At 36.5% G+C, this 26145-nt stretch overlaps 1 protein-coding gene across 6 annotated transcripts in view; it reads right to left on the bottom strand.

Annotated features, from left to right (window-relative positions):
• Nucleotides 1-26145, bottom strand: part of LOC309479616 (adhesion G-protein coupled receptor G5-like) — an 82149-nt gene that overhangs the window by 31245 nt on the left and 24759 nt on the right. Inside the window, exons 1-15 of one of the 6 annotated variants that reach the window (XM_082143777.1) lie at nt 13817-14141; nt 10528-10602; nt 10324-10407; nt 10144-10224; nt 7832-7906; nt 7313-7502; nt 7078-7240; nt 6860-7000; nt 5812-5910; nt 5677-5713; nt 5481-5581; nt 5267-5394; nt 3406-3671; nt 2901-2991; nt 13-296 (exon numbers count right to left, since the gene is read on the bottom strand). The exons of 2 other annotated variants lie outside the window; for them this stretch is intronic. In XM_082143777.1, the coding sequence (XP_081999903.1) occupies nt 13-296; nt 2901-2991; nt 3406-3671; nt 5267-5394; nt 5481-5581; nt 5677-5713; nt 5812-5910; nt 6860-7000; nt 7078-7240; nt 7313-7502; nt 7832-7906; nt 10144-10224; nt 10324-10407; nt 10528-10602; nt 13817-13880 (1879 nt within the window). In that variant the 5' untranslated portion in view covers nt 13881-14141. Of the gene's footprint in view, nt 1-12; nt 297-2900; nt 2992-3405; nt 3672-5266; nt 5395-5480; nt 5582-5676; nt 5714-5811; nt 5911-6859; nt 7001-7077; nt 7241-7312; nt 7503-7831; nt 7907-10143; nt 10225-10323; nt 10408-10527; nt 10603-13816; nt 14167-26145 lie in introns of those variants that run through there. 3 more of the 6 variants (XM_082143778.1, XM_082143779.1, XM_082143780.1) reach the window with 3 other exon arrangements.

Raw genomic sequence — 26145 nt, 5'->3', positions numbered from 1 at the left:
TTTTTTTCTCACCCTGAAACGAGTTCAACACAGTGAAGATGTAATATGAGGGAATGAGCATCGGCCCATAACTGAAGAACGCCACAGCCCACGTCAGGCCGAAGAGCTGGAACAAACTCAACAACTTCATGAGCTGCTCTCTAAATGTCTTTCTCTTGCCGTCAGCCGCTTTTATGTTTCGGGCTTGGACAATCTTAGTGACGATCATGATGAAGATTCCAGTTGTGAAGATGAAGACTAAAGCGTAGTAGCCAATGTTCACTATGTAGTGAATGAAAGGACCTGTAATCCAGCACCTATAATTAGAAGAGAGTGAAATATTATCAGAAGACACTTAAAGTGCCCCTATTATGCTTTTTCAGATATTACCGTTCATGCAGTGTGTAATAGAGCTCTTTGTTGGGATGTCAATTTACGCAAATTCCCATAAACGATCGTTGTTTAAATTGACCTTGGAATCTCTTTGCCACAACTTTTTTATCAGTCGATTAATTGATTGTTAAAGTTTACAGGAAAAATAAACTTTTCGAAGTGCCGTTGCTACACCTGTCGTCTTTGATGTGATGTGGCAACCTCTGCTGGAGATTGTGAAGCTTGATCTGGCGACAAATGCCCGAAATCATAGGCAAATCGGTGCTCGTTCACGCGAGTGACAATCACGTGGTGCAAATGATCAAAGACGCAATCTGAGAGAATCGCTGATGAGTCTGTTCGACGCCCGTGACATATTTGGCATGCTGAATATCTGGACTTGTCGGCAATTCAAAATCGAAATTAAGTCTGGAAAGGTAAGTCTGGGCGTCTCTGTTTAGACTGCTGCCCCCGTGACCCGTCCCCGGATAAGCGGAAGATGGATGGATGCAGGGCCGCGGGAAGTGGGGGTGCTGGGGGTGCTGCAGCACCCCCTGTTTTCACAGAATTGTAAATGCAACGCATATGTTTGTTAATTAAAATGTATACATTTTTAGCATTTAGTCATTTATTTGTAATAAACACTTTAAGTGGGCTATTTAAAAATTGTTATTTATATGTTAAATTATCTTTTTAAAACATAAGCGCAGAGTGTTACGTAATATTGTGTGTGTGTGTGTGTCGAAAGAATTTGTCCGCAGCTGCTCAAAAAAAAAAAAAAAAAAAGTTCAAAAACCCCACTGTCAGTGTTTTGTAAGGAACAGGCAAATATGTAAAATATAGCAGGAGACATTTTAATTGTTTACTAATAAAACAGTTATTTTTTATGTCAGTGTCGGCTAGACATATGAAGTTGACGACTCGCGATCTTCGCAGCGCCAGAGAGAAATGCACATTTCATACGAATTACATAAGCAGCGCAGTCTGTTTTCTTTCGTTTTGAATTGTTCTGCTTAAAAGTAGACATTTCAAGCTATCTATATGTCTCAGGTCTGTGAGGCAATAGGCTACCTTATAGGCCCACGCTGAGTTTCATTAAAGACGAGCTCCAGGTTCGCCAGCGCCTCCGTATCCTGATTATTTATTTTCTAATAGCCTATATTTAGGCTACTTCTTATTAAATCCAGACAATTTGTTGATGAAACATCGATTAAAATTAAGATACAATTAATACAAAACGAAATTAAATTTAAAGACAGGCTTTGTGCTTTCAGTTTGAGGTCTCTGTGAAAGTTTTAAAACATTATTTTAGTGCCGCTTTAGAGCGCTCACGTCCGTAATGGAGAACTGTCTGTAACATTTTTTTATTTATTTTTTGTGAAATTTTTTTTTTTTTAAATGCGACTTAGTCCAGTGCGACTTAGGCTATAGATGTTTTTTTTCTTCCCCGTGGCGCATTTTGTGACTGATATGCGACTCCGGAGCAATAAAATAAAAGGGACTCCGGAATAAAAGCAGAATCAATAAAGTCAAAAATGTGATGTGCAGTCAGGTTTGAGTGTGTGCGCGTTTTTTGAGGAGTTTTATAGTCTTGATATTGTTTCTTATTCAAAAGTGGTGATCAATATTTCATGGACAAAAAGTGCTGTTGGATGTTTTTCAATGGACGCTTGTCATGGACATTTTACCCAAGTGTGATGGATTGGATTAATCTCGCGATCGCTATTTCATAAACAAAGGTATGAAGCCCATTTTTGATTTTGCGTGTTGTCATTTGCACTTAACCTGGTAATCCAGACCTAAATCTGAAAGATAAATGGTCTGGCATTGACTAATGAAAATCGACCAGCTCGAGGGGCGGCACCAAGCATGCATTTGAAAATCTCACTGCACGCATTTGGATAACACTACGACCAGTCACAAAAAGTCCCATACGCTTAGCTGCCAGCGGAGCTAACTGGTAGATTAGACTCTTCCGGTCGGCAAAACAGCAAAAACGCCCTTCTTGCAAAGGAACGATTCGAGCGGCGTCTTCTGTTCCTCTTTTAGATAAAAAGCCAAGTCTAACTCGTTCATTGTTGCGGCCAAAGCCGTTTCAAACAACTGGTGTTCATCCATAGCCATCTTGCAATTTTTACTAATGACTTTGACGTCACAGCGCTGTCGTCTTCTGTTTAGCTCGCCTCTGGCCCGCCTATATCAGATAACCCGATGTGATTGGTGCAGCTCAGATACAAGGGCATATTTAATGAGCATCATTACTCGACGCCAGAGTAACTCGCTGAGCAAATTCAGCTTGTGCTCTCACGAGAACTCTGGATTTCCACTCCTGACACAAATTACAGTATTACTGTTGCTGGAGCATCTATATCGTAAAACAGAAACTGTAGACTGACAAACCCTTAAAAATTTCAAATGATGTATATAAAATATTTTAAGATAGTATTCTATATTATGTAAATGTATAAGAGGTCAAGAGGTTAAAGTTCCATAGAAGGGGCACTTTAAGTTTTATTAATTCATTCATTTATGACATCAAAACAACTTACATTCGTGTAGTTTTTCCAGACGTTGTGTTTATGATCCGTGTTTTATATCCTCCTATTGAAACAACAGCTACGACTATCGGAGCCGGAAACGCTGAAAGAGATCAGGGTTATTATTGGTAACTAAAACTAAAACCATATAAAAAAATCCATTACTTGAAATAAAATAAACTTTAACTTAAAATAAAATATTAAAAAAACATTTTATTTCAGCTAACATTTCTCATATTTATTTAATTTAATTTAATTTAACTTGATGTACTAATATGACAAATTCATATTAAAATACCACCGATAGAGACAATTAATGAAGACAAGCTGCTGAAGTAAAGGTCAAAAACATAAAAGTATCATGACAGGAGTTCATAAGACTTATGCACAATATGAGCCTATATTCTTTTTCGGGTGAACTTGATTTTACAGTCTGACCTGCTGGTTTTTGTTTTAAAAGGTTTTATTTCTTAAGGCAAAAGTATAGTATAACAGGTGTTTTGTTCATGTAACTCACTCCAGCCGAACACGATGATCTTCCTCATGTAGTTTGTGATGGTGATGTTCTGTCTGATGAGCCATAAGTACATATGAAGAGCTTGAATGAAGAACCAGGTGAATGTAGTCAGCATGGAGTAATGCATGAGCAGAGCTATGAAGACACACGCAGCCTTGTCTCCTGTGTTGGCGACGCTCTCGTTTGACAAAAAGGATAAATTCAGGAGAAACAAAGCCACAAACATGTTCATCAAGATCTTCGTGGCTTGATTTGATTTGGCTTTCCTGTTCAAATATAAAAACAACCTGTATTTGTAACATGCATTTATGCATTTAGCAGATGCTTTATCCAAAAGAGGAGCAAAAGCAACTAGGGATGCAAAATATATCGGCCACCATATCGTTATCGGCCAATGTTAGTTAATAAAATATTAGTTCATGTTTGTTCACACTGCATTAAATTACGCTAACCGATACAACTTTGCATCTTAAAAATTTCTTACATTTTGAGATTTAACATTAACTAAGATTTATAAATCCTGCAGTTGTATTGTTCATTCATTATTAGTTCATGTTAACTAATGCTAACAAAATGAAACCTTATTGTAAAGTGTTACCAATTTTCTTTTCTTTTTTTATAATGAAAGTTGGCCATAGGAGTCTAAAACTTAAAAAGGCAAGGAATCTTGCAGTGGTTCAAACTAGGCTACTGTAATGTATGTGACTTATGTGTTTAGTATGTGTACGTTTTTGGTAAATGGCTTTTAATGGTTAGCCATTATATTCAAATATAAAGAATTATCTGTATCAGCCAAAATGTTCATGTTGGTGCATCCCTAAATGCAACTGGTCCAAAAACTTTGAACTTCAATACTTGAAGTACTAACAGCACAAACTAGGTAAAGGGTAACTAAACCCTAAACCAACTTTTTTTAGTTAATGATCAGTAAGAATGGGGCTTTATTAGTGCTGTTCATTGATTCGAGTAACTTTTTTGACATTTGGGTATAAAGTGTTTTAATTCTACAATATATGGTGTAAAAACGTCTGAGTGCTGCCCTCTTCAGGTTGAACGGTGGCTACTGCAGTTGAATTTTCCTATTGGATGTTTGCGGTACTGCGTGACGTAAGCAGGTTCCAGCTCACCACGGCCTTGGTACGAGCTCACCACGCCCTTGGTAAGAGCTACCACGCATAGTATTGCATCAGTTAGGATAGCTTCAAGTTAGCGTAGATTTATCTGTATTTAGTACAGTGGTCAGGAGGGTACGTAGGTGTAGTGTTGCTGGTTGCAACAGCAGTGCTGGACTGCATAGCTTTCCAGCGGACTTGGAAATTAGGCGCCAGTGGTTGCATGCACTTGGCCTGGAAGACCGTCAGTTCCCGCCTAGAGCTCAAGTGTGCTACCTGCATTTTACGCGGGATTGCTTCTCCAACGCAATAGAGGTGGAAATGGGCTTCTCCACACAGCTCGCGCTGAAAAGCTACGCAGTGCCAAACGCTGCTCCTCCTGCATGGACTCCACCACCTCAGCGGCGTCTTGATGTGAGTGATCATATATATTTTAATCACAATTTATGGTTAGGCTAAAGTTAATCCTCTGGGGCCGACAAACGCGCCGGCGCATTTTGCTGGATTTTTTCACATAGCGGCAAAATATGAATATGCCTACAGAGAGCGCGCGCTATTGACATCAGCTCGATAAAACTCATCAGATGCATGTACTTTACGTCGACTTGCGACCCTGTGAGTCACTCTCCATTTTAGAGTCTGACAACAGCTGTCAATTAATCCGTCACTGCGGGTCTCAGGTGCACGCCTGATGTGGAGTCAGGCTCTGACCAGGGGTTTAGTTACACTTAAACATTAAGAGACTCTACCGTAACAGGAAATGCATGAACAGAGCGACGGCCTGAAAAAACATGGAGATGCCGCAGCCGATTGAAGTGATGAAGCTCAATGATTCCACATACGGCGCTGTGCTGTTTGCATTTATATCTGGAGGAGACTGAGAGATCAGAGAAATATATGTGAACTAAAAGACTCTGATATTGATTTCATGAGGTCTTTAAAAGAAACTGAGAAGCTTCTCACCATCAGCACTGCAAAGAACGTCAGATGTGAACACGAGCACTTTATGGTGTTATTGTTGATTTTTACTGTCTCACAGCCGGACGTCGTCCATGTTAGATTTCCTTTGAAGGAAAAACAGTGCGTAATTAAATACAATATTTAAAATACATTAGGTTTGTTGATGGGAACTGATCAATAGATCCATAAGTAAATTTACCTTTACCATCCCAAGAACTGCAGGATGCATTACCGACCTGTAAGAACATGTTTGATTATTATTTTGATTTCGCAGTGTCTGGTCATCATCATAATAATGTTTTGCAAAAAAAAAACAAAAAAAAAAAAACATTACCAGATCATTCTGTTTAAAGAACATTTCAATATTGTTGGTAAGGTCGGAGATATTGGCCCTCATCGTTATTCCATAAACCTCATTATTCAAAGTTTGATTCTAAATCAGAAAAGATACATTAAGCAAATCAAACATAAAAGTGTGAAAACAATAGATCAAGAAGCTTTTGTTAAAAAAGTGCCCCTTTTTATGGTTTTTCGAATATTCCCTTTCATGCATTGTGTAATATAGGCCTAGCTGTTTGTGAATGTAAACGTTCTGCAAAACTTTGAAGTCGAAAGTGACTTACGTTATTTCTGTCTTACTGAAATAGCCTACTTCTGGATCGGGTTGAATAACTAGTTCTTCCAATGTTTCATCATTGGACTTGCGCTCGGATTGATATGCTAAAATTGAGGTCATCGTTACTGTCTTTACCGTGTGTACAATCGCTTAGGACTGAGGAAGCTGAAGTTCAGTTATATGTTAATGGAAGTTTAGCTTCTGACTCGTGCTGAAAGCGGTCGACCAATCATAACAGACTGGGCTGTCTGGCCAATCAGAGCAGAGCAGCTCGCGGAAAGGAAGGATTTAGAGAGACTGATTCTTCTGACGAGTCGTTTGAGAATCATTGAAAAATGTGGTGATGTGGAATGTATATTATGAGAAAATGAAAGTGTTTTTTGATCTTTGATGCATGGAAAAAAATGTTGTAGGAGACTCCAAAACAACATTATGAAACTTTAAAATAGCATAATAGGGGCACTTTAAAAGAATAGTTCACCGAAATTTTTTTATATTTTCATTCGAACACAAACATTTTATTTTTAGAAATAGAATCTTCAGCTTTTTTCAAACAACAATTCATACGATACAATTTAACGGAAGTGGATATGATTACTAAAAGGTAAAAGATTTATACAACAGATTTGTGTCGCTGTGGGAAAGAGCTGTGCAAACGTCAAATTACTTTTTTTTTTTTTTTTTTTTTACAATTACAAATACCCCTTAAACATTCCTTAAAATGCTCAAACAAAGAATTTACAAATTTTTTTTTTATTGCAAGTACCTTGTCTCCCATATTATTGAACCGTAGAACTCCAAGAAACGCAGTTCCGTTGTTTTCCAAACGTGATTTATTAAAGGCCTCCTTGGAAATCTTTACATACCAGGACAAGTTCCTACTCAGGATACTTTGACAATCAGCCACCTGTGTAAAGATGAATTAACGTTGATTAATGAAGAATCCTAGCCCAGGTGGACATTGTAATCTTTTTCAGGCCTTACGTTGATAATGTTCTGATATGAAGAGTAGCATGTATCTTTGGTTTCTGTGGTGTTAGCTTTTATTTGGAGAACACCAATAGCCTTCCCTGCGACAAGCCCTGCACACCTTGTATTGTTTTCTTCCATCTGCTCTATTACAGTATCCAAATAATCCAAGACGTCTCTGCAAAACCAGTTTAATCACTTGGCATTCTGTAATAGAATTACTTGAAGTCAGTGGCAAACACACACTTACGAGGCTATTGAGGAATCAACATCTCCATCCTCGTCTTCTAAACCAGCCAGTTCTATATCGAATGTTTTCTCGTGTGTTTCAGGAGTGTCATTTTCATCCTTTTTAGAAGTACTGGTTCCACTTTTATTGCAGGTCACACACGTCCATTCAGTGTTGTTTAAACGCATAATGTATGTGCTTCTTTCTTCCTCTTCAACACAGAAATAAATAAGGGATGGATTTCATTTAATTGTGCAATAATTGAATCTTAAATATTAAAGTGATTCATGTATGTGTTGCTTATTTATAAATCTATAAACGTCATAGTTTCAGCATTATAATATTTAGATGCTTATTCATCATAGTTCACATTTATCAATGACATAAATTACAATTTTGTCAATTTTGACATAAAATTGTATAGAAATGTTCACTAAAGAGGCAGTTTACATATTGCAGTTGTGCTATATTTTGATTTTGAAATCAAACTTTGGGTGTGAAACTGAAAAGTAGTTTATAAATCTCAAGACACAGACTTACCGCTGCACGCATGATCATCATATGTAGCGTTTCTACATCTCTCTTCAGGATTAACAGGAGGGTTTTCCAAACAACCTCAAGAGACCATGAAACATAATTTAACATAATTATCAAATCCAGGGCCGAATTAGCAAATTGAATTAGCACTAAGCCTTACAATTGTATTTACAAAATGATTGTAAATACAATTGTTAGGCTTAGTATTAAGTATTAAAAAAGGTATTATATTATAAATGTTCTAAATTAGTTGCATCTTAGCTAGGGTTGGGAATCAAAAATCGATTAATTCATAATATATTACCTTTTTTAATTATGCATACTATTAATATGGTCTTAATAAAATATAAATATGATGTATGTTATATATTACTAGTATCAACTATATACTATTTCTAGGTTTTAAAAACGTCATGGACTGGTGGTGGGTGGTAAAGTAACATGATTATTTATAATGTATTTGTATGTAAACAGCTAATTTCTGATACAAAAAAAAAAAATGTATTCATCATTTAATATATTTGAGTCCTACTTTGTCCTAAAATCCTAAAGATAACTTTTTTTTGCCATATCGCCCAGCCCTTCTTGTAGCTGAAATATTTTCAAATGAATATGGAATCAAATTATGTAATAAAGTATATTGCAAAATTGTGATATTTTCTTCATACCATGAAAATCTCATACTATTGCAACACTATTTTGCGCGTGTAGCTTGTGAACGAACAGTTGTGCAGCATTTTTTTTTTTTTTTTTACTGAAAGTGTGAGGAGCTTAGTCCATCAATTGGACCCACCAATTGAGATCTCCATCATAGTAAAGATGGCGGCTGACCAAGAAAAGCTAACGCTCATTTGCACTCATATACAGTATCACAAAACAGCACAGTATGATATTACACTCTTCACTTGTGTGATATTGCGTAACTTAGGGGTGGGCGTAACCCTACCGGTAGACACGATTAACCGGTAGAAATTTGTCAACCAGTAGAGATTTTGGACTATCGTCTCTATCGCGGTTACGCTCGTGACGTTGCGGTGCTGCGTGGTAGGGCTGCACGATATTGAAGAAAAATGTGATAACTCATTAAATAATGCGATATGCGATACGATAATGCTTATAGTGTGTAAAATTAAACTTAAATTATCTTTAAAATTATATAACCTACATACGTGTTTCACATTCTTTTTGTGACTAGAAAACATCCCTGTATCCATCAGTGTAAACCACAGGGTTCAGGGTTTCAGGTAGGCCTACATTAGGTTTATTTAACAACAGAAACTGAATAATCAAATGTAAAAATAAAACACTGCTTATTAGTTTTCACTGTATGAATTAAATATATACTGATTCTTATTACATTTTACATTTACATTACATTACATTACATACATTTATTAAAGCTACAAAAGTTATTGAGCCAAGAGCAGTGAGTGATTTTCTCTGTCTTTTGTTCATGACCACAGTTATTGCAAGCCATTGCGATATATAGCCTACATTTGCGATATTTCGATAATTTCGATATTGTGCAGCCCTACTGTGTGGTCACGAAAGCTTATCGTTTGCATGCGTTTTTAAGCAATGCGGTTTAAAAACGGGTGATTTTAAACCTTTGAAGCGCAATTAGCAGCGAAAGAGAAGTCATTTCAGTATATTCCCACGCTGTCTGAGAGACGCATGACATGAAGCCGCTGCTCATAGAGCGTGTGAGAACTGAACTGAGTGCTTTTTGTCGCCTAATTGGGCTTGAATGGTTCAGTACTCATACGTGTCAAAGTGACCATGTATTTGCAAGTAAACAGAGCCATTTATGTCTTAAGTGAATGTAAACAGTTGAGAAAGAGCAACGCACAATTAAAATTGCAGTCTGATTTTTCTCTTTATCATAGGCCATTTGTTTTCAGTAAGCTTGAGAGTTTTTTTTAGGCTATTATTGTATTTTTTTAAATGATATTGAAAATGGGGATAAGAATTATGACATTTCAGGGGTATAATTTTTTTTGTCATAACCTTATTTAAAGCAAAAATAACTATATCGTGATATACGTATCGTTATCATACTCGAACAACTGAGCATAACCCTAAATTCATCCAAACTTTTTGTTGGTGTGTTAGGGTCATAAAATCACTAGACTGTGAAAAGTTAATTTGTGTATGTTGTGTTTAGGGTGGGCGGGTATGTTGTGGACTTGGACCCTGGAACAACAACAACAAAACCACAATCTTCAACACTAGCACTGCATCTATTGTAGGATGACACTCACCGGCTGGATCCCATAGATAACATCCATTATTAGCATCCAGCAAAAATGTCTCACCTTTGTCTTTAATCTCATTTATTCTAACTCCATATTGTTCCCATTGCTTTGTTATGCTGAAATTGTATGTTTTGCACTGTCCTGAAACCAGAGAGAACATTTTACATTTGTTGAAACAAAACATTTAAAGAAGTGTTGAACTCGAGAACAGTTTATAGATAAAACATATAGAAGTTTTACCCAGGGAAGAGATGTTTAGTTTAACATTCATTACATGAAAATGATTTTTATCATCATCATCTGATTGACATGTCAGATTTATAGCTGAAAAACAAAACAAAACAAATTAAAAACCTCAATGAGTTTGCCAGTCTGCACAAGTGCTTTCAGACAACAACTATGTAATATTCACACAGTCATGTTAGCAGTATATTTAACATCTACCTTGATTTATTGAGGTACTTGAGTTCCAGAAACATCCATCTGTCAAGACTTGACTTTTCAGTTTCTTTGAGCAGGCTGCATAAAGACAACATTTATAATGCTATTATGTAACAATGTATAAAAAGTTTATGTCGAAATTTAAATGCCAACTGTGACAATCTTTTTTTAATCATGTTATTTTTTTGTTTAATTTGTTTTCTAATGTGCATCAAACAGCATATTCATTGGTATTATGAACGGTTTTTCATTGGTATTATCAACTCTTTAAGTTTATTAATAAATGTCTCCTTGCTATATTTGACATATTCATAATCATTACTTTTGTCGGTTCTTTGTGACAGCTTTTAGGTGCGTTATTGGCAGCGCCACCCTTACATGTTACATGAACGTCACCACCGCTCAATAGTTAATATTGTTCTTTGGTGTTCAGTTTATACAGGTTTTTCAAATGTTATTTGATCTAAATATTTTTTTTTTTCTCAAAATCTCTCTTTTTCTCTCGACACCACTTTAACTTGGCACGAAGTTCTGGAAAAACTGTCAGTGATGTCATGATATGCAAATGTTCAAATATGCAAATTCATACCTACGTAATCATCATGACCAAAATTGTATTTTTTTTTTTTTTTTTTTACATTTGAATCTTGAAAAAAAAAAAAATAGACCTACCTACCGACCCTTTTTTTTTTTTTTTGCGGTTACTGCAAACCAAAATATTTTTAAGGATGGCCTGAGCTCCTGAGAGCGACCCATTCTTTCACAAATGTTTGTAGAAGCGTCTGCATGCCTAGGTGCTTGATTTTATACAACTGTGGCCATGGAAGTGATTGGAACACCTGAATTCAATGATTTGCAGGGGTGTCCCAATACTTTTGCCAATATAGTGCATTTATTCACATGCAATAGCATGAATTAAATTTTTTTATTTTTTTTTATTTAACCAGGTAGGCACATAGAGGACTCATTCTCATTAAAAACGGCGACCTGGCCAAGATAAAGCGTCAAGATGCAGACAACATAAAGTTACACATAGAAGACAAAACAGCATAATAAAGTTACAAACAGTTGTTCAGTCAAAAGTACATTGTACGTAAATAGATAGAATACAACTAGACAGTATTCCTAGCGAATCAATGGTTAAAAACAATTTTTACACAATAGTAACTATAACTATAAAGCGAAATATGCATTAATTGATCAAAAAAGTACTAACATGAACAATGATGCGTCAATAGGTTAGTTATTAATCGTTTGAAAGTGGATAACGGTACAATTGAATCAAGCCTTAAAGATTTTTGCAGTTCGTTCCAATCGTTAGCTGCAGAAAACTGAAAAGAGAAACGACCAAAGGAAGTACGGACATTGGTGGTGGTTAATGTGATAAATCTGCTTGAACGCAGGTTACGAGAGGGAGAAACTACCGATATTAGGTTTCTCTATAATATTTTCTATAGGTTAGTTATAGGGTTAGGAATAGAAAATCGATTCTTCTTGATAGCATCCTTATAACGCAAGACACAAGAGAACACTTCTGCATGTGTGCTTTTTTCTGTGCTGCGCACACTTTCAAAGCGCACACAGAGAGCCGCCTCTCATATAGGCCTAGTGCACGGAAAAAAATTCATGCATAATTGTGTCAAAATATCCCCGTAAACACAAAACGGTTTTGCCTTAAACTGTTAAGAAAGAAAAACAGTATGCCTATTGAATCCATGCATTGACAGCCAATACTCGTTGCCACCCATAATGTTGATCAAAGAACAAAAGAAAAAGAAAATCACTCGCTGAACTTTTGTAATTAGCCTAATTGTATTTGCCTGTTCGGTGCATGCGATTTTGAGATGCATTCCCTGTCAAACATCATTCATCCTTACTTTCGTAATTTTGTTAAATATGGTTTTCTGGTTTTCTTGATCTTTATATGATGTATTTTTTTTTTCTAAGTTGCTATTCATTTTTATGCAATTTATTTTGTGCTGCAGAGGAAAAAAAATAAACCGTATCCTTTTAATTCGGAATAGCAGAGATATCTCCCATTTAAAATTTTTTTTTAAAAATAGTATCAAGTTGACCTGTTTTATTGTGGTCTGCAGTTTAATAAAAAATAGTATTAACAGATTTTAAAAACAGCGTTACACATAATTAGGAAATTAAACTTATCATTAAATCAGGCGGTTACGGCAAAAAGAAAGGGAAACATTACTAATTTGTTTTATGTTTTTATGTTTACTATGTCATCAACATAGCCATACAATCACCAAAGTGGGTTCTGTTCCGTTCAATTGTATTCAACAGTTCAACTCGTGAAACGAAATTCTTTTCAAACAGATGTGATAAGAACAGTGTGGAAATTTTTTGCAACACTAACAAAACATCAAAGCTAATGTTTTAAACATTAGAAAAGAACATTAGTAAAGCTCAAACTAACCAAAGTAAAACCTTGAACCCCTGAATCGCAGACTATCATTTAATAAAGTGCAGCCAAACTCAGCATGATTTGTGTTTACAGTGGATGTCGGCAGTGTTGTCTCTGATATAATCTGATATCACAATATTTTTTACATATTGCCCAGCCCTATGATAAACATAAACATAAAATGTAAAAACAGATGTAACAGTCCAAAATGTATTTACATTTTGAGAAGAATGCTATGTAAACACTAGTTTTATATAATTTGAATCTGCTACGGCAGCAGGGAAGATGTGCAGGCATTAATTTGCTTTGTTTTAATTTTATGTTTAGTTTTTACCTAAAACCTTCCCCATTCAGATGGTAATACACAAATATGGACATGTTCACATTCAAGCATTTCATACAGTTTGTCCTTTACACCTGATTTAGTTTACATTCACAACTGACAGTCGTGACCTAAATATGATTATCATTTACAGTAATAAATCCTCAAATTCAGCATTAGTAACTTATTTCTCAAACTATCAGTCACAAGCACACTCAAGCTCCTGTTCACGGCTCATTTTGAGTCAGTCTAGTGAGTTCAGTGAATCAATAACTTGAGGTTTACTCTGACCGGATCAGTTGAATAAGTGAGTTGTTGACTCTAGAACAGATGCAATCAGATGAGCTTGTGACAACTTTTTCAGTTCAAAATAACGAGGAACAACATGATTTTATGAGATGTAGAAAAAATTTACGATTTAATGCTTTGGAATGCAGTGAAGTAAAAGTTTTTCTAAAATAAAAATACTCAGATGAAGTACTGATACTGATAAATACAGTAATAAAGTAAAAATACTTTGTTAATAGTGTCCTCCACTGAGGGCAACATACTTATCTGGCGTGAAGCACAACAGACGATCATCAGCCACAGCAAATTCTGCTTTTGTCGAGACATAATTCCCCAAAACAGCCTGAGAGAGAGACAAGAGTTGAGTTTTCTTTTCTACAGATATTGGTTGTAAATCTTAAAGAATTTTCTTATTTCATTCTTGAGAGGGTTAAGTCCACAGTCCAAGAGGAGAGAGAGTTTCATCCGTTCACATATGAAGCCGTATGATTATGATCTGCAGCTCAGAGCCGCTGGAACAAGGACATACAGTTACTTTGCAAACATGCAAATCATGTTTATTGGGGCTTTAACTGTGAATTGCAGTATTCCTTTACTTTCAGGTCCAGTTTATCAAGTCACATTTGTTCACAGAGAACTATGTATACAATAATATTTAATAATAGTAGAAACAAGATGCCAATGAGGCCATCCTTAAAAATATTTTTGGTTTGCAGTAACAGCAAAAAAACAGTACGACCTGTCGTAGGTCTCTTTTTTTTCAAGATTCAATGTTTGGTCATGGTGATTACGTTGGTATGAATTTGCATATTTGCTAATTTGCATATTGTGACGTCACTGACAGTTTTTCCAGAACCAAGTTAAAGTGGTGTCGAGAGAGAGATTTTGAGAATGTTTTTTATTTTTATTAAATAACATTTGCAAAACCTGTATAAACTAAAGAAGACCAAAGAACAATATTTTGTTAACAACTGTTTATTGAGTTTTCTTTTTTAAAGTCAAGAAAAACTAAAATACAAAGCAAAAAGCAACTATACAAATCTAGAACCCACCCCATCCCACCCCTGGTAGACTTCAATAAAATAAAAATAAAATACAAACATAGAATGTAGACCCAAAAAAAAAAAAAAAAAAAAAAAAAAAAAAAATTACATAGATGTTAAAAAAGTTGACACAATATCAAAAGCAGCATGCCATAAATTCACAGTCTTGACATTGGATGCATGCATACGAGAAGTTGAGAGTTCCATCGATATAATGTCCAGCAAAGACACTGTCCATGTTCGTCTGTCCATTGTGTGAGGAGGATTCCAGTGGTTAATTAAAAAATCGTTCAAGAAAAAATTATGTGGGGTCAAACAAATATCAGTGTCCAACAGATATGATAAGTCCAGTGAGAGCTGTGTCCAAAAAGGTGAGAGAGAGGGACAGTCCAAAAAAAGAAGTGACACCAAAGAACAATATTAACTATTGAGCGGTGGTGACGCGTTCATGTAACATGTAAGGGTGGCGCTGCCGATAACGCACCTAAAAGCTGTCACATAGAACCGGCAAAAGTAATGATTATGAATATGTCAAATATAGCAAGGAGACATTTCAATTGTTTATTAATAAACAAGTTTTTCTGTGTCAGTGTCGGCTGCAAAGATGAAGTTGACGATGCTGACTCGAGATTTTCGCAGTAGTGAACGCGCCAGAGAGACATGCACATTTCATACGGAATTACATAAGCAGAGAGCAGTCTGTTTTCTTTCGTTTTGAATTGTTTTGTTTAAAAGTACACATTTCAAGCTTTCTATAGACATATTTCTCAGGTCTGTGAGGCAAGTAGCTTATACGCTGAGTTTCGGTTCATTTTCGAACCGGAGTTTTGGTTTGATGACTAGGCTACAACACATAGGCCTATTAGCCTACAGTACAGAGAAATGTAATGTCGGAGCGGGATTTGAGCGAATGCCGTCTTACCGGTGAGCATGTGGGGGGAGAGGTACGATTTTCGAACAATCATCGAATATTATTTTGCTTGATATGCCAATCCTTAATATTTGGTGTTTTAAATGCCTGTTTGAGGTCTCTGCGAAAGTTTTAAAGCAGTGTTCTAGTGCCGCGTTCAGAGCGGTCACGTCCGTAACATTGTTTTTTCCTCATAAATGCGAACACGAAAAATAAAATAAAATGAATATTTCATGTTCTGTGGAGAGCCGACCCTTCTTCAATACTACGGTGGGTAGTATTACTTTTGGTTTGCGCAGTATAATTCACAGAATTACTAACAAATATTTTGCCACCTAAAAGTTAAAGATTTTTTGTGTCACGTCCGTAATAGAGCCCGACCGATAAAGGATTTTTAAGGCCGATACCGATACAAATATTTGGTGATTTAAAAATCCGATATTCCGATATATCGGCCGATATATATATATATATATATATATATTGTTATTATTATTTTTTTTTTTTTTTTTTTTTTTTTTAATCCAGAAACGCGTAACAAAACATGAACAGATTTCCCTAACATTAGTTATTTGTTGTTATTTAAGAGTCCTCAGCCTTACTAAAATAATATGATAATGCAGTTTTAAAATAAACTTGTTTGTTTTATTGTCACAACAGAACAGAATATATTAAAGTTCTGATAAATATAATGTATAAAAATACAAACTTAAGATATGAAACTTAAAGTCCTTTGAACAAAAAAGTCAACTATTGTTATTAATATTGACAGTAATAAATCAATTATGTAATAATGTGTGTGTGTGTGAAGAACTGATAAGATTGTAAATGTGTACCTTGAAATGCAATGTAAGTCGCTTTTGATAAAAGCGTCTGCCAAATGTCAATGTTATAAGCTACCTTATAATTACAATGTTAACTTGCTTATCCCTTTACCTGCAATCTTTTAATTCTATCCATCAAGCTACAACAAACCATTTTCAATCATCATTTGCTGCCTGCCTTCTAAAATCTACTACTTAGTGATGCACTAAATATATTATGTGACTCGTTAATGCTGCGGCTAAACGAAGTCAGCAACGCACACTTGAATTACACACACGTGTAAAAGAAAAGCTAACTTTTATGCACAGGCGATGTTTGATACTTTTTCTCTATGTCTAAATGTTCACTCCTCGCGTGCCTAACTTACATTTTACAATGCAGAGACTGGAACAACAAATATGCTAGTTATAAATACAGTAAACATTACTTTATTTAGGCAGAATAAGTTCGTTGTAATTTCCGAGCTCATTAGCCGCGTTTCCACTGTCGGGCCAGTGCGAGCCAGGGCTTTAAACGGGTCGTGCCGGGCTAATAGCCTCGGGCTAATAGCACTGGGCCTGCGTTTTCACTGTCGGGCCAGAAGCTCCACAGCGCTTCACTAAAACACGCCCGTAACACGCCTCTCTGGAACAACGTCACACTAACCCATCATTTCACCAACAAATGGAAGTTTTATCAGAAAACTAATCAGAAATCACTGGAAACAGCGTTGAAAACAAACATGATAAAAGCGGCCGTTTGCTGGCATTTTTGTTGTTTACTTGAATATTTAAAACCCAAGCATCGATGTTTTACCACAGGTTTACAATAAAAAGTGATACATTGATCATAATGAATTGATTTATGTCAAAATTGCACATTAGTCACTCAGAAATAAATTACCGTTAGGTCTATTTCACAAAAGAAAGAGGACACACTTACTTCTTCAGTCGCGTCTGTTACTGTTTATCTGGTAGTTACAGGACATATTTACATCACATTTAGAAAGAATGATAATTTCTACAAATATATGCCACCAAAAATACGACCTGAGGAGCTTTAGCACTCTCTCGACTCCCATACAGATATTTTCAGTCAGAGAAACAGAGGAAGCTCCGAAAAAAAAGTTGCTTTATTTTATCATGATAGTCCGGTATAGAGACGAGACGTAGGCTACTGACAGATAAAATAAAAACATGACTGTGATAGCCTTTATGATTGGTCTGATTTCTTCAAGCGTTCACTATGTTTTTACACTATGCGTATCTTCAAGCGTTTACTATGTTTACTATGGTAATGGTTAGCGCGCATAGTCTTTTGCATCACAAACACAAGGCATTCAAACATGAACGCGAGTTAAATTATTTTAAAAGTCTTTAATGCTGACAGAATCATCCGGCGCTGCCGTCTCCCGACTGAGGTGAACTCTGGACTCTGTTCGTAACCACTCCTCTAGCCCGAGCGATCTTCCTTGTATAGTGCCCTCTGGTGGACAAACTATGCAGCGCCAACACTCATAACATGGTTGAAGGGTGTTTCGTCCGCTTTTATTTTAGTTTTTAAATATTCCTTTATCGGCCATTATAAATGCCGATACCGATAGTTTGAAAAATGCCTAATATCGGCCGATAATATCGGTCGGGCTCTAGTCCGTAACGCGCGTATTTCCCTCATATTAAATATAAAACGCATGTGTAGACTGATATTTTTCTAATGTCTGGACTCGTTGAACAGACGTTTCAATATATTGGTATTAAATGCATTTTCTGAAAATTTATATTTCAAGTTTTGACTGAAAATGTCACGTCCATAACGCTGGAATTGCCCAATAGTAATTTTAAAGATGTGGTAGCATTGGATCTGGACGGGAAGGATAACTCTGGGAGTTGGAAGAGGTGTGTCGCGATTCTGCCTTCTCACACCGCGACACAGGTTCGTGGATCTGAGTGTCGCGATTTCGGTTTCATATCGCATATCGTTACAGCCCTAATAATCATAGATGACGCCACAGGTTTTTATGTAAAAGAAAGAACGTAGCCTACGTTTGTATGTAGGCCTAGGCAATTTATATTTACAATACTTACTAAAATATAATTAATATTATTTTATTGCATTTGTATTAGTTGTTTGAAGAGTAAAAAAAAATCGGTTCGTCTTAACACAAGTTTATAACCAGCAAGTCGGTCGGACTAAAAGGAAAAAAAATAAAAAAATAATTGGAATCGGTCCTAAATTGACAGGGTCGGTTGGGTTATGGCAAACAAGAATATTTTTAAGGATGGCCTGAAAGCATAACCTTTATTATTAGACAATATTTATATTTATTATCTCTCAGAGATATAACGCATTAAAACCACATTAAATAATGCAGAAATCATTCGCTGATTTTGACAGTGTTTTCGTGGCAACATATTCAATAACACAGAAGAATCAAAAATACAAAACTGGTGTCCACATCCAAATATTACTTCCGGGGCGCGGCACGGCTGCTGACCCAGTGCTTCTCCGTTCGTTTGTTTGTTTTGTGAATTTTCGGCGTTAATCGTGTGTCAACTTATGTTTTGTTAACGTCTTTGAGTCAATCAACATGGAAATGGATTACTTGCGCGCAGTGGTGATTTTATTTATTCTATATGCTGTCATAAGAGAGAACTTTGCCCTAGCCGGGAACAATGAGGGAAGTGAACACCAGATACGAACGTCGCCAGTGATTACATACTCGAGGGATTTTCTTCTTGCCCTACGGAGTGAAGCTGTGCCTGTGGACTTAAGTCATGTATCATCAACTCCTCATGGAGAAGCCCAGGGTAGGAAAAGGAAGAAAAGAGGCTCGAGGGGGGGCGTTCGTAACAGGTTGAGAAGGCGAGGAAACAGACACCCGCTTCCCATCATAACTTTGTCAAACGTCAGATCATTAAATAATAAACTGGATGAGATTACAACACGCCTCCGGTTTGATGAGGATTTTAGGAGGAGTAATTTGCTCTGTTTCACAGAGACGTGGCTTCACGAGGACAGTACATGCATTGACATGGAGGGATTTACCGTTATAAGAGCAGATCGTGATAAGGTGTCATCTCAAAAATCTATCGGGGGAGGACTCTGCATGTTTATTGACAGCGCTTGGGCTTCACAATTTAAAGTGCTCAAGAGAGTGTGCACTAGAGACTATGAACTGCTGTCTGTATCTATCAGGCCGTTTGACCTTCCGCGGGAGTTGGGGGCAAATCACCATCATCCTTGTCTATGTTCCAGGGCCTAATAATAAAGAGGCTGCGGAAATGATAACTGACAGCTTTAATGCTGCTCTCTCCCGATCGGCAGATCAGCCGGTTTTTATTTTGGGGGATTTCAACACATGTCAGCTGTCACCTCATCTACCCACTCTGCAGCAGTATGTCACCACGCCCACTCGCTCCACTCGCATACTGGACCAATGCTTCGGTAACATCCCAGACGCATATAAGGCAGTGAGTCGCCCTCCTCTTGGTAAGTCAGATCACAACGTCATTCATCTCCTTCCAACATACAGACAGAAAGTCAGGCGTGAAAAACCACTCCTGAAAACTGTACGTCAATGGACTGAGGATGGGGAGGAGGAGCTCAGAGATTGTTTTGACTGTACGGATTGGCGCATGTTTTTTGACGCATGCTCTGATCATCATGAATTGACAGACACAATCACATGCTATATCAAGTTCTGTGAAGAAACTGTAATAACAAGCCATGGCTCTCAAAGGATCTTAAAACGTGTCTGAATGAGAAAAGGGCTGCATTTTTGAGAGGAGAAAATGATGTAGTAAAGGAGAAAGAGAAGGAATTTAAGCGTAAGGTTTTTATAGCAAAAATTGATTTTAAGAATAAGGTTGAACAAAGATTCTGTACAGGCAATGCAAAACAAGCATGGGAGGGATTAAACACAATAATGGGTAGGGAAGGAAAAAAACAAAGTGTAAACGTGGCAGATTATGGTAAATTTGTTAATGATTAAAAAACATCTTCTATGGAAGATAGGATGTGAGAGACCCAAAAATAGGCTGTAGTATTACCTGTGATCAGATTGGTAGCTATGAACATATACAGCTTTCTGAAGAAGAAGTAGCCATGTGTCTCTCTAAAATTAGACCAAACAAAGCCCCTGGGCCTGATGGCCTTCAAGGAAGGGTGTTAAAGGTATGCTCTCAACAGCTTAAAGGGGTTCTCACTCAGCTGTTTCAAATTTTGCTGAATTGTGGTGTTTTTCCAAATTCATGGAAGAAATCCACAATAATACCTGTGCCTAAAGTCTCTAAGGCTATAGCCCTTGGAGACTTTAGACCAGTGGCACTCACTCCACTCTTAGCCAAGTGTATGGAGAGATTGGTCAGCACCCATCTTATGTCTTCTGTTGGGAATCAACTTGACCCCCTTCAATTTGCCTATAGGCCACACAGGGGCACAGAGGACGCAACTCTTACTCTTGTAAATCAAATAGCTAAACATTTGCAACAACCAAAATCACTTGCTCGGGTTCTTTTTATTGATTTTACTTCTGCTTTTAATACTATGCAAAATGACATTCTTTTAGAACAACTTCATAGGATGAATGTGAATGGTGGGCTCATTCACTGGATTAGAAGTTTCTTAACTGATCGCCCTCAGAGAGTCTTTATGAATGGGGTCTACTCAGATGAGCTTGTTATAAATACTGGAGCACCACAAGGCTGTGTGTTGTCACCTCTGTTGTTTTCAATTTATATAAATGATATGACTGCACAGCACCAATGTTAGTCTACTTAAATATGCTGATGACATGGCCTTGGTAGGACTTCTCACAGAAAATAATGCAGCACATGAGGAAGCTTACTTTAGCCAAATCACTTTACTGCAGGACTGGTGTCAGACTGTTAAATTGGAAATTAACGTGACTAAAACAAAAGAACTTATAATACAAACTAAATCAAGAGGGGCCAGTAACATAAATACTGTTGTACTTAACAGCCGGCCTGTTGGAGTAGTTGAAAATTTTAAGTACTTGGGTACAATCATTGATCACACTTTAAGTTTTAATGTTAACTCAGAGAGTATTTTTAAGAGAGCTAATCAGCGATTGTTTTTAATTAGAAAACTGAGGAGTTTTAGGGTCAGTCAACACATTCTTGAGATGGCATAGGGGCCTTGTAGAAAGTATTTTACAGTTTAATATAACAGCTTGGTATGGCAACCTGAATGTGAAAGATAAAAACAAGCTTTCCAAAATTGTTAATACGGCAGGGAAGGTGATTGGTAAGTCACAAAGGCAGCTTGGGGATGTATTTGATAAGGCAGTACTCAGGAAGGCCCGACAGATATCAACAGACACCCTACACCCACTAAACTCAGAGTTTGAATTGCTTCCATCTGGCCGTAGATTCAGGGTCCCAAGGGCGAGCCGGAACATCTATAAGAGATCTTTTATTCCCCATGCCATTCAGGAACTTAATCTAAACTGAAATTGTTTTTAAAAATGTGTTGTTGTAGGTCGAAACCTACCTTATTTTAATCGGCTGGGCTGCTTTCCATTTCCTGTTGTTGTATGTTGATGTGGTAGTACCGTACTCTTAACTGTGTGTATTTTAATGTAAGTTTAAATGTGGTGTCATTGATGTATTTTTGTTCGGAGAAGTCGAAGACAAATTTCCACTAAGGTGGACAATAAAGTCTAATGAATGAATGAATGAACCACCCAGATTGGGCTCAGGTTCAGGACATCAAAATAACAAAACAAAAAAAAGAAAATTGAAGTCCGCACACTGAATGCTGCTCAGGATAAATTTGTTAAAAGCACAATGTTTCAACCATCAGGTCTTCATATATCTTTTAATACATTTATCTTGAGCAGCATGCAGTGTGCGGACTTCACTTTTCTTTGTTTGTTTAACATATTCAATAACCAAATATGTTCCACATCTGTGTGTCTGATCAAGGAAATATCTGAATTCATAGGTGTGTGACTTTAATTTCAACCTGAAGATGTAAATTTGTTTTCTAAAAGAGATTGAGAGTAGTTTGTGTCTCTCTGACACACATGTGCTCAAACAAACAGGACAGCAGGATGATTATAACATTGATAAATCTAACATCACCCATATTCAGCACATTTCAATTCTCCCACAATAACAGACAGTTTCAGTAATGATCATCACATATTTTTGTCACCGATATTTGACCCCGTGATTTCAATCCCTCAAACTAGAGCTTCAACGCACGGACACAAAAATTACAAAATGCTTTTTTTGGAGAGTATTCACTAGGGCTGCACGATTTGGGGAATTTCTTTTTTTTTAAACAAATGAAATGTGTTAGAGCCCGACCGATAAAGGATTTTTAAGGCCGATACCGATACAAATATTTGGTGATTTAAAAATCCGATATTCAGATATATCGGCCGATATATATTTTTTTGAAAAATCCAGAAACGCGTAACAAAACATGAACAGATTTCCCTAACATTAGTTATTTGTCGTTATTTAAGAGTCCTCAGCCTTACTAAAATATGATAATGCAGTTTAAAAATAAACTTGTTTGTTTTATTGTCACAACAGAACAGAAATATTAAAGTTCTGATAAATATAAAGTATAAAAATACAAACTTAAGATATGAAACTTAAAGTACTTTGAACAAAAAAAGTAAACTATTATTATTAATATTGACAGTAATAATTCAATTATGTAATAATGTGTGTGTGAAGAACTGATAAGATTGTAAATGTGTACCTTGAAATGCAATGTAAGTCGCTTTTGATAAAAGCGTCTGCCAAATGTCAATGTTATAAGCTACCTTATAATTACAATGTCAACTTGCTTATCCCTTTACCTGCACTCTTTTAATTCTATCCATCTATTCCATCAAGCTACAACAAACCATTTTCAATCATCATTTGCTGCCTGCCTTCTAAAATCTACTACTTAGTGATGCACTAAATACATTATGTGACTCGTTAATGCTGTGGCTAAACGAAGTCAGCAACGCACACTTGGATTTCACACACGTGTAAAAGAATGCATAGGCTATGTTTGATACTTTTTCTCTGTCTAAATGTTCACTCCTCGCGTGCCTAACTTACGTTTTACAATGCAGGGACTGGAACTACAGATATGCTAGTTATAAATACAGTAATCATTACTTTATTTAGGCAGAATAAGTTCGTTGTGATTTCCAAGCGTTTCCACTGTCGGGCCAGTGCGAGCCAGGGCTTAAACGGGCCGTGCCGAGCTAATCACTGGAAATCAGAAATCACTGGAAACAGCGTTGAAAACAAACATGATAAAAGCGTCCGTTTGCTGGCATTTTTGTTGTTTACTTGAATATTTAAAACCCAAGCATCGATGTTTTACCACAGGTTTACAATAAAAAGTGATACATTGATCATAATGAATTGATTTATGTCAAAATCGCACATTAGTCACTCAGAAATAAATTACCGTTAGGTCTATTTAAAAAAAAAAAAGAGGACACACTTACTTCAGTCGCGTCTGTTACTGTTTATCTGTTACAGGACATATTTACATCACATTTAGAAAGAATGATAATTTCTACAAATATATGCCACCAAAAATACGACCTGAGGAGCTTTAGCACTCTCTCGACTCCCATACAGATATTTTCAGTCAGAGAAACAGAGGAAGCTCCCGAAAAAAAAGTTGCTTTATTTTATCATGATAGTCCGGTATAGAGACGAGACGTAGGCTACTGACAGATAAAATAAAAACATCACTGTGTGATAGCCTTTATGATTGGTCTGATTTCTTCAAGCGTTCACTATGTTTTTACACTATGCGTATCTTCAAGCGTTTACTATGTTTACTATGGTAATGGTTAGCGCGCATAGTCTTTTGCATCACAAACACAAGGCATTCAAACATGAACGCGAGTTAAATTATTTTAAAAGTCTTTAATGCTTACAGAATCATCCGGCGCTGCCGTCTCCCGACTGAGGTGAACTCTGGACTCTGTTCGTAACCACTCCTCTAGCCCGAGCTGGCCCGCTCTGGCCCAAGGTATTCGACTGGCAATTAATCCTGGCCGTTGGCCCCGATCAAGCCCGGGAAGTGACAGTGGAAACGCGGCTATTGATGTTAGCGATCTTCCTTGTATAGTGCCCTCTGGTGGACAAACTATGCAGCGCCAACACTCATAACATGGTTGAAGGGTGTTTCGTCCGCTTTTATTTTATTTTTTAAATATTCATTTATCGGCCATTATAAATGCCGATACCGATAGTTTGGAAAATGCCTAATATCGGCCGATAATATCGGCCCGCCGATATATCGGTCGGGCTCTGATATGTGTACAAATGTTGTGCTTGTTTGTTTGTAGGGCTGCACAATTTGGCCCAACATTTTGATTTTATATATTAATGTCTAATTATTATTATTATTATTATTGCTAAATGAAAATATTAAACAAAAAAAGGAATATTAATATTGTTATAACACTTTCATTATCTAAAATAAAAAAATATTTTTAAATAATCTAACATATAATAATAAGAAAATAATAATAATATTTTAATTTTACAGAGAACTTATTTTGCGAAAAACTGCAGGGTTACCTGCAGGCAGCCTATGAGTTTAAATAATTAGAAAAGTCTAAGGATTTATTATAAAATATTATATTATTATGATAAAAATCTGTGACAATATTTCTCACAATATTAATTTTTTGTCAGGAGGTATGCAAAATCAAAAACAGTCCATGTCTTTAATACGAAATATGATTTGGATGAATTGGGTAGGTCTAACATAAAGGAATCAAATGTAAAATATAGCCTAACTGGATAGTCAAGTCACCTTTATTTATATAGCGCTTTTTACAATACAGATTGTATCAAAGCAGCTTCACAGTGATAACATAAAAATAATACAACAAAGTTTGTTTCTAGAAGAAAATTGCGTCATTGTCCACCTTAAGTAAGACAGATCAATAATATTGTTTAGGGATGCACCGATACCATTTTTTCAGAATTGATCCGATCCGATCCGATACCAAAAATTCTGAGTATCGACCAATACATAGTTCCCACAGGCCAATTAATGTCACGTGACCTCCCCGGAGACGCCATCTTTGAGGGCATAAGCTGCTGTGTTTACAAAGTTTTAACATAGACAGTATAGAGTTTTACAAGCAAATTTAGAATATTTCTTTCTATTTATAATGTTACGAAAATCATGAAGAGACAAAGTGACAGAGATTATAAAAGAGACTCTATTAACACAAGACAGAGAGAGGTACAATGCGAACATTTCAGTCATAAATGGTGTGGATCCGTATGCGCTAAACTGAGCACTGATTTTGCAGCTTTGCCTCAGATACAGTATTATCCATGTGTACCATTATCTGGTATTGGCTAGGAGTTTTAACACGTGAGCAATTCCGAGCCTGGAAATATGTGCATGAATATGAATACACGGCATGAAAATAAACAAAACTTGCGTGCAAATTAATTAATGTAACGGTTAATGCGGAACTACTTTATACGCGGGTTCTTTAGGGACATAATCTGAGATTGCAAGGCTGGAATGTGTGTGTGTGTGTGGCAGAGTGAAAGAGAGAGTCGCGGGCGCGATCGAACAGTGGAAACAATGTTGTTTTTGTATGTTTTTAATACCTCGTCATTTTGTATACAGGACATCATTCAAACTGCAAAGTGTTAACTTATATTTGTGTACACTCGCAATAAAACACAACAAATTCTTGCGTGTTTTGAGGGAGTTTCTTTCCTGTTTATCCTCGCCAGCCATAACCTCCATCGTTGTTCTGATGCTTAACGTCACATTCATGAAGTCTAATGACGGTATACTGTAAAATCCAAAT

This window comes from Leuciscus leuciscus, assembly GCF_965113295.1.
Source record: "Leuciscus leuciscus genome assembly, chromosome: 17".
NCBI classification, from domain to species: domain Eukaryota; kingdom Metazoa; phylum Chordata; class Actinopteri; order Cypriniformes; family Leuciscidae; genus Leuciscus; species Leuciscus leuciscus.
Note: the sequence above shows the minus strand (reverse complement) of the source record. Positions and strands in the feature narration are given on the sequence as shown.